Source organism: Corapipo altera, unplaced genomic scaffold, assembly GCF_003945725.1.
Source record: "Corapipo altera isolate COAL_440 unplaced genomic scaffold, ASM394572v1 0, whole genome shotgun sequence".
NCBI classification, from domain to species: Eukaryota; Metazoa; Chordata; class Aves; order Passeriformes; family Pipridae; genus Corapipo; species Corapipo altera.
The window spans coordinates 40,067,969-40,080,202 of NW_020884872.1; the positions used below are offsets into that span (position 1 = coordinate 40,067,969).

General features: G+C 40.6%; 1 protein-coding gene across 7 annotated transcripts in view; it reads right to left on the reverse strand.

Moving 5' to 3' along the window:
* FARP1 (FERM, ARH/RhoGEF and pleckstrin domain protein 1) overlaps positions 1 to 12,234 on the reverse strand; it is a 202,641-nt gene that overhangs the window by 9,443 nt on the left and 180,964 nt on the right. For all 7 annotated transcript variants that reach the window (XM_027645005.1, XM_027645023.1, XM_027645015.1 and 4 more), the window contains 4 exons: positions 8,275 to 8,356; positions 5,417 to 5,654; positions 3,897 to 4,027; positions 1,038 to 1,106 (listed from right to left, as the gene is read on the reverse strand). In XM_027645005.1, coding sequence (XP_027500806.1) covers positions 1,038 to 1,106; positions 3,897 to 4,027; positions 5,417 to 5,654; positions 8,275 to 8,356 — 520 coding nt within the window. The remainder of the gene's footprint in view (positions 1 to 1,037; positions 1,107 to 3,896; positions 4,028 to 5,416; positions 5,655 to 8,274; positions 8,357 to 12,234) is intronic.

Below are 12,234 nucleotides of genomic sequence, written 5' to 3' on the forward strand. Positions count from 1 at the left end.
GAGCGAGCACCTGACTTGAGAGTCTAGTCTTAGATTTTTAATGTTTTATACAGGTATAATATCGAGGCATCATCTGGTGACAAGAACTATTGGTATGCAAGAAAATATGCACCATGTTCATTAGGCTTCCTCTTCAGTGTCTTTAAAGGCAGAGGATAATCCTACCCAGGTAGATTTATCAGGTTATATCTTCGACTTATTTGAAAGATTAATATCAAACACCTTGTAAAACCTAGCATACTCACAAGCTTTTCTACACACATATGTCTTCACCTTTTGCATACAAGGAAGTATTCTTGTGCCACACAGCAGTAGCTATTCAATGTTTTACCCTGTAACACTGGATTAGAAACTCTATGCACTCTAATGGGTATTCCAGTGTGCCAGCACCAAGGGCTCAGCATCAGCAAGATGGGGCAAATCAGCTGGCCAGGAAGAGAGAAGAAACCATCTGATCAGCTCTTGTGGATCAGAGATTGAATGGGATCACCATAACCTAAAAATGCTGTGAGTGATGTTGGGAGGAGATAACCTTTTCTAGAGCAAGAGCTGCAAAATGTATCTCCAGGTAAAGACACATTCACTGATACGTTGGGCATCCGTGGGCTGAAACTGGATGATTTATGGAAAAATTTGGTTCTGTTACTTGTCCTGAGAGCATTATGTGGATTATTGTTCATATCACCAGAAGTCACTCTTTATCTTCTTTTCTGCATATAATCATTATCCACGGTGCCACTTTTCATTTTGCAATAACTCTGCTTTTATTTAAGACAAAGTGCTAGGAGGTAATATTTTACCATTATATTCACCTGGTCATATAAAAAATAGTTTTATCTTTGTAAGAAGCAGTTACATTGGATTTGGACAGAGATGTAAATTCTTAAGAACCAGCTACACAGGTGATGTATTATGCCAATTTAAAAAAGGCTGTTTAAAAATATTTACTGTAATTCCCAATTCGAGTCTAACAGTATGTCTAATAGTTGCCTAGAGTTACATTTCATTATGTAAAGAAAAACTATCTTTTTACTTACCAGAAAGAACATCCGTTGCTGTAAACCTTTTCCAGACAACTTACTAAGACTGCCCAGTCTAATAAACTCCTGTGGGAAACAAATAAAAAAAAAGTATCTCCTGCAAAAATGACAACTTTTTTATTATGCAAACATAAATATGACTTCTTGGTCATAGGAATGATTTGACTACCAGTTACCAAGACTTTTAATTTTATTAAATATGTTAAAAATTTAATTTATAGGATAATTCCTTTCCATTTTTAACTGTCTTTAGGATAAAGTCCTTTCATTCATTTTAGGAAAATTCAGCTAAGCAAAATTTTTTTACCTAAAATTAAGAAAGTTTAACTTCAGGCAGCTCCCTCTTTCATCAGTTTTGAATGAGTATTTGTCATGGTACAAATGATGTAAAAACTAATGGTAAGTTGCCCTGTATGTTATATATGTAAGCTTCTGTGGTGCATATAGCATACCTATCTCTTAACTGCAATGCAAAATCAGCTACACAACTCAACATCATCATCATCAGCAAAAAGAAGCATATTTTTCTGGAAGTGTAAGTTATCCCAGTATCATCCATCTCATATAATACAGTACATTAATTTAGATCAAACTGCCTAAGAATGTTTAGGGATGGAATACACCTCAGTATACTGGCTGTTTAAAATAAATCTGTTCGGAGAGACAATCTGGATATCTTAGGGTTGCTGTGATATGTCCAGTCCCCCCACCTGCATTACTTAAGGGCTAAGGGGTGGGAAAAGTGGCTAGAAGTGGTTAACCCTATACCACAGTAAGCTCATGTTACCAGAGAGGCCACTGGAAGTTGTTGTTGGTCACCGAAGAGTATTAATATTAATCATAATTAGTATTTATACGGTACCATCTGATAGTCACCAGCAGGCTTAGCATCACCACAGCAAGTGCTGTGTTAACACATGGATCAAGAGCTGCAAGTCACTGCAATCTGCAAGCACAACCAACCACAGGATGTTTTCATGTCCAATATAGGTACCAGCTTGGTGGCAGCAGAGATCCCACTCTGGGACAACATGAAAAGGATGGCAGTGGCACTTGCCTCCCAGCCAGGTCTGCACCAGGGCAGGGACTTCAGTCAGAGCCAGAAGAGCAGTCAAAGGGCTGGAAGCAGCAACATCTTGGGCATGTGCCAGAGTATGGTGGCCAATGTTTCTTGCCTTGGCAGGCAAACAACCTCTGCCTCCCCATCTGCCTTTTCCTTGAACTTCCTAGGACAGGAAGACTGCTCAGTCTTTAAATAGAATAGGGTAGCAGAAACACCCGATGACAGCATTTAATTTCATGTGATAGAGAGATGCACGGGCTGTGAAATGTCCTGAGGGACTTGCCAAGGATGTGAACAGTCTGTGGATCACTAGAAACATGAGCTGTGGCAGCTGCTTGAAGACAGAGAAAAAGCAAAGTGAGGGAGTGAGGAACAGCCACAAATCCAGAAATACCTGTGCTCAGCACTGCCTTCCCAATGGCACATCAACTTCATACCCCAGCATTTCACTTGCTGCAAGTATTATTTTTGTATATGACACACAGAAGTCAAAGGAGTGGGGAGGTAACTATTTCAGCAACAGACAACTCTCAAGTTTGCGTGCACAGATACGTGTGCCTAGGAAAATAAAACAGGCTACAAATATTACACTGTGGCTCATTTATTCTGAAATAAGCCTTTGTTCTTAAAAAATCATCACAAGTAAAAAAGAGATGTTGGTATTTTTGTAGCGCAATTAAAAGTGTTTACTTAAGGCAACCTTGTCTCAAAAATTATTGCCTAATGTTACATGTAGACTAAAAAGACTGCTTGTCCCCAGGGCCATGAGTTTCAAAGCAAGGCATTGTGAAAGGGCTGAAGGTCCTCCAGCACAAATGTCTTATTTTCCTTTAATCTGTCATGCTCTAGCATCGAAGGTTGGGAAAAAAAATAAGAGCAGCATAAAATGAGGAAATGTGCAACTGTTCAAGCTCTGAACACTGTGATAAATATTACATTTTTAGCACATCCCTTGTAATAGATGTTTGGAATTGCCTACGACTGCCCAAATCTATACAAAATCAGTAAACAAGGATTGCCTCTTCCTGCTTTAAAAGGTTGCTGTTTTCTATGGTGTGCTGGTTTTGGCTGGGGTACAGTTAATTTTTTCACCATGGCTAGTATGGGGCTGTGTTTTGGATTTGTGCTGAACACAGGATTGACAATATAGAGATGTTTTTGTTGTTGCTGAGCAGGACTTACACAGAGCCAAGGCCTTCTTTGCTTTTCATACTGCCATGCCGGCAAGGAAGTTGGGGGTGCATGGAAGTTGGGAGAAGATACAGCCTGGACAGGTGACCCAAACTGACCAAAGGGATATTCCAGACCATACGACATGATGCTCAGCATGTAAAGCAGGGGGAAGGAGGAAGTAGGGATGTTTAGAGTGATGGCATTTGTCTTCCCAAGTAACTGTTACGGGTAATCAGGCCCTGTTTTCCTGGAGATGGCTGAACATCTGCCTCTTCATGGGAAGCAGTGAATTAATTCCTTATTTTGCTTGGCTTGCATGTGCAACTTTTGTTTTACCTATTAAACTGTCTTTATCTCAATCCATGAGTTTTCTGGCTTTTACCCTTCCAGAACTCTCCCAGATCCCACTGGTGGAAGAGTGAACTAGTGGCTGCCGGAGCTTGGCTTCTACCAGGGGGTTAAACCATGACATATGGTATCCTTATGTTTACATTTGACAGTTTTTGGTGGGAGAAAAAGATCTGTATGAGGAAAGGCAATTTCACAGTGGCCTCTAATTTCTAAAACACACCTAATACTTTAAAATTGCATCAAATCTTGATCACAACTCTGTTACTTACTCTTCCTGGGATCACCAGATTGTCCATGCCCATCAAATCTTTCTTCAGTTCATGCAGCTTCTGAAAGTTCTCCATCTTTATCATATTGCCATGGAGCTGAGCCACCATTTCAGAAATCTCAGCCAAAGCAGCTAGATGGACAAATTCATAAAGTGCTTATTAAAGATTTACAAGAATGTTCAAAAAGAATGGTTTTTATCTGCAGCACCTATTTCAAAAACCTTCTTGTGCTGCTCTTCTTCACAGTGTAAAGTTACTCAGGCAAACACAGACTCACTACCCACACCTACTCTGGTCATCATCTTATGGAGTGGAAAGGGTGGAGTGCTGTAATGAAGAGTCAGCCCATTTCCTGAATGCAAAGTTTGCTCTATTTTAGCCACAGGAACTTTGTAAGAACACTAGAGTCAATTCAGAGCACCAGTGAATGGATTCTCCTGAAGGACTTAATTTCCTACATCTCCAATCAATCTAGGGATGTTCTTTATGCTTGAAAAAACACTCTTTTTTATTCCCTGCCTGTGGCACACTGGGAATGGACACATCATCCTCAACATCTAGCCTTGGCTGAGGGAAATGTAGGCACTACCTCGCTGCATTCCCTGAGATCATTCAGGCAGTAGCTACATTTGGGCAAACATCTGTGCCACACAGTACTTTAGTGCCATAGACCTCTGTGGCATTTCTTATTGCCACTGGTCAGGTTACCTCCACATTTTGTGCATTGCATGCTGTGGGTCTCATTGTATGGAATCTGAGGGAACTCAGCCAACTAACTCAGCTATACCTTATGGCTGCCAGCAGTTATGCTGAGCGTTACTCCCTGCCCAGGTTCATCCGTGGATCTGCACCTATGCTAACTGTACAGATAACACAGTTATCCCTAAACATACATAGCTTACAAGAGGGGTGGGGGACGGGGGTAAAGAAGAAGGAAAACATATCATCAGAAAGAAATGGCAGGCAATGAGTCCAGACTATAGGGGGGAAACGTTTTCATGTTTGAAAAAAAAATCCAAGCCAGCTGTTTCAAGTTCCTGAAACAAATCACGGAAATGGTAACAGAGTACACTACATGTCTTGAAAAAAAGGTAAATAGCACTTAAAGATGTAATAACAGCAGCCCTGCTGGGTCAGAGCAAGGGTTCACCTGGGCCAATATTTTGTGTTCTTAGCAGATCTCTAGGGAAAGAGAGGAGCACATATGGTACATTCCTTGTGCTCTCTCCCAACCTCCCAACTGTTTTCAGTTTAAGAGACTTCCTGAACCGTCTGTCATTTCTGTGTGTTTAATAACCCCCAGCAGAATTCTTTTCCAAATACCTGCCCAAACTGTGGCATAATATGTATACAACCTGAATCCTACTGTTTCTGGTGTTCAGAGTGCTGGATTTTGCAACTCAATCCTCTTTCAATGTAGGTTTAAAAAAAAAATATTTTTTTTTTGGCCAGCCATACACCTCTAATGGAGTAGGATGCCGTTCCACAACTCCAGGAACTGGGGCTTTTCTCTTACTTACCTCTTGAATCCCTGAAGTCTGTGTGGCTTGGAGGATAGTGCTTGCAAAGCCTCTCCATTATCTGCTTGTAGTGCATAAGCCTGTGTAAAGGTCTGAGAAGGAAGGTGTTGAGAGGCAAGTAGCAAACTTTCTGTAGTTCAAAATCTCTGCAAAAGGTCTCCAGCTTACGAGAGTTCTTGATCCCATTCTCCAACTCCATTAAAATCTCATTGTGCTTCCGCAGGTGAATTGTCAGTTGCTTATATGCACAAAAAAAAAAAAAGGATGTAGTAGAGCTCTTAGCAATCACTAGGAGAGATGACTCAGCCCAAACCTATTCCAGCAAAACATCCAACTAGCACAGCAGTGGAAATTTTGCAAACAAAATCACTCTAAAATACAATGGCTCTGAAATGTCATTACTCATTTGAAGTAGACACCCCCACCCGTTCTGCATTCCCTGCAAAACAAAAGTACATGAGTCAACGAAACTAAGTCTCTTATCAGTGAGAAATCCAAAGGCAAGGAGATGACATGAACATAGCTCATGCAACTGGGTGCAACAGGGAGACAGCCAGACAATGTGAATACAGAGTTAGGAAAGAAAACGGGATTTTCTAAAAGGATGAAGGGATTTAGTTGCCCCAGTTCCCTTAGGTGCTTTTGGGGAGCTGAGATGCAGGCAAATGGACTTTTAGCTTCTGTTGCCTTCTTATTCACGAGAAGTTGCACTTCCTGGGAATCTGAACAAACACAATAATAGAGGTGGTGTCCAACAGAAATGGATATGTTAGAGTTTTTCCTTCTTGGACTACAGCCTCTTCTCCTTAGTGCAGTCTCTAAGATCACCCCACTGGCCATGGGGAAGCAACCAGTGCACCAGCAAGTGAATGAGGTTTGCATGAAACATGTAACTTCATTTAGACCTCAGTATTGCAGATATTTACAAGTCCCTTTTAAAACAATTCAGCAGATTTTTTTTAAAAATTAAGACATGGAATTAATTTGTGTTTTGCTAGAGGTGAACTGGTTCTTCAGGATGCACAGAGCTTCTCTGAGCAGCCAAATAAAGTTTTCCAGTATCTGGTAAAACATTAGGCAGCAACAAAAAGATACTGAACGCATAAAATGAATGTACTTGAGAAGACACTTTTGCTTAATCTGAAGTTTGTTCTTTCTGACACATTTCTAGTCAACTTTCTTTCCTGTGATTTGTGACAAGTTTACCAGAAACATACCTTCCCCATAGCTAAGCTGCTTCCTCCATACACTATTCATTTTACAAGTCTAGAACTCAGGCAAGACCCAGCAGACCTTCTAGATTGCTACAGAGACTACCCATTAATTACTTGCTCTTAACTTCTCTCCTATGTTAATTAAACAAGGAATGTCAGTCTTCAGGTCTTTTAACAGTTCTCATGATAAATGAGTTGTAACTAATTTTACTGTTTTCTGTACAGTTCTTTTGAGTTAAACTAGCTTTTTCCTCTTTCCTCCACGTGTCAGCTAATCAGTGGTGGTGAATCTCAAAGCAAATGAAGTAAAATCCTATAATGGGAAAGGGAAAACTGGAAGGCTGAAAGCACACTGACAGAGCTAAGTTACAGTGAGGAGTCTTCACTAGTGCCCCAGAAGGACCTGCAGACAGCAAAAGACAGACAATTTAATGTTGCAAGGTACCAAGAGAAGAATCTGTCAGAAGTTCTGTGGTATTCTAAAAACTGTAAGTGAAGGTGCGCATGGAGGGATGGAGGTAGAAAAGTTCAATTTACATTTATTCCAATGCATCTGAATTATACCTTGAGGGAAAAAAGCTGTTCCTGGCTAAATACACTGCAGAGAGAATAAGGTGACGAGGCTGTCTATGCTGGCGACTGTAAATGGAAATTTCTAAGCTCCCTTCTTCTGATTTGCTGTATAATCACTTGAACATCACTTAACTTCTCAGTGTCTCTCTGTCTTTCTGAAAGATAAATCTAGTACTAACTAACATCTTGGGAGAGCTGTAATGACTAAACTGCCCTTTCCTCCAGCCAAGGACTCAAGGCTGCTGCATTTACTAACTGCAGAATGCCCAAGTGGCAATCACCAAGGAAGGATTTATTGGACAGTTTCAAAAGCACTTTGAGATCCACATACCAAAGGTGAAGTGTCGTGTTTTGCCCCACATCGACTTGGATGCATAGCTACATCATAGTAGGCGAGCTTATATCCCTACTGTAAAAGTTCATAGGGTTTTCACAGGCTCCCATGCCTGCATTCCATGCTGTTTTCTCAGCAGAGCATCAACAGAGCATCAACAATGGCCAGATTAAAAACAGTTGCAAAATCTGCTGAATATTACACCTAGATTTACGGTTCATACATGTATTTTTAATTCTAGTTTTAAAGGGATTGAAGGCAATTATTCTCATTGATTCAAAAACCTTTCATCTAACTTGTCACTGTAGTGCAGAAATATAACCTTCCCAAGACTAATTAATATCTAGGTTATGATCACTACTCCTGCAATATCTTAACATGTATATTTGCATGAAAAAGTAGCCTTTTGAACAGTCTCGTCATCCACACAAATCCCAATGCTTTGCCTTCTTATTTGAAGAAAAAAAGAGCTGGAAATTAGGTGTTCCTGAACTTTTGTGTTTGTTGCTTCTATATTTGGAGAATGGAGGAAAGAGACTGGACAATTTAAAGTCAGCTTGCAATTCTGAAATCTTATGTCTCACCAAATGCTTGCTACTTCATCAAAGGAAACTTTCATAGCATAATCCTTGATTACAATTGGCAGACAACAGCACAAGAGGTAACATCATATGAAAATTGAAAGCATGCTAATGTTAATCCATGTCAAAGCTTAATAGTTATAGGATCACTCCTACCTTCATATTCTGAATGTTCTTTAGCATAACATCTCCGATTCTTTGGTAATCTCCTTTAATGTGAGCATTAGAGCGGCCTTCCCTGTCAGCAACAGAAATACCACACACTTCAGTCATGCAATAAAACTGCATAATCACTCATAAGCACAGAAAGAACCTCAACAGCTCATTTCTTTTAAAAACCTGACCCCCATGCTCCATTGCTCAGAAGCGTGTGAGGAATATTCCTGACAGATGTGTAATTCCCAAGTACAGTAGACCTTTCACCCAGCCTGGCTTTCACTCCTAACAACAGAGAGGGCAGGCACTCAACAGAAGGATTAGACTCCTAAAGAAAAATTTTAGCATTTTTAAACACACTAGAGAAGGCTGAAAATGGTTTGGGAAAAAGAAGATATCCAAATCCCATGACAATATGCGGGCTTAGAGCAGAAGGTTAATTCTGTTCAGAAACAATGTCTGAAACCCAGAACAGGACCTGGGGGGTGTTCCTCTTCTGAAAAGCTTTCTGCTTATGTAAAGGACAGTGGGACCAAAAAAAAAAAATAAAATCTATCTAGCATCTGCATTTGACTCATAAGTATTACATACTGGTAGGAATTTTCTTTCAGTGTGTCACTTATGATATTACAAATGCAAACTGCTCCCTCCCACCCAGCCAGCTGCACTTGGATGAGTGCTCCATTTGGGAGAAACCCAGCTCCTGATGAAAAAGATATTCCTGCTTCTAAACTCATGTGCGAGACAGGCAAGGATACCACACTCTGACTGAATCCAAACACATTTTAGAAAACACAGGAGGAAAAACCATGACTGTAAGAACCTAACTGTTACAGATCTGTTACAACCAAGTTATGCTTTCAAAAGAAAATCACTAGGGTTGTGTGGGGAGAAGCACTGTTCCCTTCCCCTTTCCCTTTCCAACTTCTAATAGTGCATCCGAGTTTCCTACAGCATGGCTTTTTACATGCTGTCCTCAATTTTTACAATTCAGTTCAGCTCTCTAATCTGAGTATTGGGAGACAGATCCAGTCCTGGTGTGAGCAACTGCAATTCAGCCAAAGAAATGCACTACCTTGGAAGAGGACAGAAACATAATCAAGTCCTAAATAAATCCAAGGATAATGTGGCCTCTGTTTTATGCTAAATGGATATATTGTTTTTCACTCATTTCCAGTAGTTCACACTTTTAAGACAATTCTGTGCACAGTGAAAGCATAAGTAGATAACAAGATTATAGAACTCTGCATTCCTTACTATGGGCAACTTAACCAAAGAAGTCTCACAATCACCAAATCACAGAGGATGCAGTTGTTCTTAGGAATATACTTTCACTGGCAAGACATAGTATCATATTACTAGATACATATTCAGACATATATTTTGTTTTGTAAAGTTAACATGATTATGTTTCTGTTGGATAATTTCTCTGCATGCTTTTCTAACTGGGAAATGTGGAGGGCACAGTTTATAAATACTACACAGTAACATCTATTTTATCCTTCAATAGACAAAGAGACTCACTTGACAAACAAGGGATTGTTCCATGTTCATTTGAACAATAGCCAGTTTCACAGACTGCCTTTAATTATTTCCTATTGTGTTAAGTCTCCCAGGCACTCACATGCCTATTTAAGCAAGGAAAAACAGTTCTCAACATGATTTTTTAATGGTTTTTTCCAAACCCAAAGGTTACACTGGGATAGGAAGTTGGGTTGTGTCAGTGATAACTTTAATTACCATCACCAGTTTTGCAAAAGTACTATGTTAGATGAGCACTGTCATAGTCAAATCATGCCTAAGAAATGCTCTAAACTGCAAGGAAGAGCAGAGGTATGTATGGACATCACAAGACCACATTACCTGAGGATAAAAGCACAATTTCTGTCTCCAGGAAGTCTCTGTCTGTCAAATAATCTCCCCTCTATGGTGTTCCTTGACTTTCCCTTCGACCATGTCCTACTCGTCCAACAGCTCTCCCCAGTGAGATTTCCTCTGGCAGGTTGTAAATAAAACTTTCCATCCAGTGAAGGTCTGCTCAAAGTGGTGCACATGAAAGTGCCCCCAACTGAAAGTCACAACCGTTTGAAGTCTAAGGCAGTAGCACTACACTGGCAGGAAGCAAGGGAAAGCCACTCTCCACGTGTGGAGCTAGCATGCAGCATCCCATCCCAAACGGTTTATGCTGTGCCACTACACACCATCCCAGAAATGTCAAAGTCAGATGAATTTGTACTGCTGCCAATAACAGCACCGTATCTGGTAATTATAAGAATTCTTGCTTTATGTGTTATTCTCTACCTCTCTGGCACTGCCTGGATCCTTATGTCTCTACATTTGATTTAATCTAATAGACTTAAACAATTTTGTACCTTTCTGAGCACGAAATATATATAGTTATCTATTTACTGCCAAGATAAATTCTAAGTATAGCATTACGGAATGTTATTTCTAGGTAGACATTGCTTTTCTGATCTGAAGGCTACAATACAGGTCGGCTAGAATACACATTGCAAATTTCTTATCTACTTGCTAGCTACTTGAAGGCTGAGCTCAAGCCTACTGAAGTCGTCAGTGAGTGCTTCCAACAGCTAATATTTAGTGCAGCTCTTTACTGAGCAGTTAGGTCCTTATTTCCTAAAAGCTGAGCCCCTGGGTACTCTTCAGCACAGCCAGCACTGACTGCTTGCACAGCATTTCACCACACTGGTCACGTGCAAAGCATCAAGAACAGTTCCTGTTCATTGGCTTTGGCCAATGACTCTCAGGGCTTTCAAATCTTACTCTGCATGTTGGCAGAGTGACACAGACAGAGAGAAGGGGGTTCCCCAAAAGCAACAGCCTGTGTCCAGATGCTGGCTGAACAGTGAAAAGCTGAATTGTACCAGAGCCCTCCGCCCAGGCCAACAGAGATGACCTGTGCTGCACGCAGGTGCGTACTGCCTGAAAAAACAAAGCCAGGTTTCCTTAGGAGAAAATACAGAAATGTGATGGCTGGGTATTGCTCTTTGTTTCAGCAATTCTTCTTGTTTCCATTATTAATTTTCATGCAAATGCTGCCCCTTGCAACAGAGATGATTTTCCCACTGGGAATGGTGCATAGGCGTGTAGGCTGTGATGGGGAACAGAGAGGCAGGGAAAGCTGAAGCCAGGCATGGGAGAACATGATGGCTTCATATCTGCCTCCTAAACCCCAACCTCACTCCACTTCAGCTCCATGGTGGACTCCAGAGTAAACCCTATGCTACAATGCCCTGTTTCTCAGCTCCTCAACATGCAAATCCTGAAAAAAACAAGAAGAAATCCCAGGAAAAGAGCATCCAAATACACAGCACATAAAATAAAAATCAAACACACAGTCTATCAGATGATGTCTCACTGCTGCAACAGCCCAAAGCACAGGAGTACAAGAGAGAGCTCTCCCTGCGGTGTATGTTTTGAATAACAACACTCAGCTTGCTGAGAGGAAAGAAGCTGCTCATTTGTTGTGCATCAATGGCTAAATTGTTCTTTTTACTCCTTGTTTTCATGGGTCACTGTTTGAACATGGTATCTATCTACCAGTGACAACGGACAAAGCTCAGGAACTAGGATCTCACAACTTTTCATCAGGAGTTGATTTGTGATCCCTAGCTCCATAGAAGATGTAGGGGCTGCTTTCCCCACACATAATGTGCCCTCACTCCACTCACATCGTATGAGTAAAATCACTGACAATCATGCTGAATAATGGGGATATTATTGTATAATCAGGTTATTTCTCATATTTCTCCAAATAGTCCCTTCCATTTTACAGCAATAAAAGTGTACAATTGCAAGAAAGGATGAAGAGGCTGACTTTTATACCTGATAAGAAACTCAGACACCACCTTATTTATATTACTACAAATGGTCACCACCTTGACTTACAGGGATGACACAAGTAGCTATGTCAGACTTTCGAATTACATGAAATTCTTA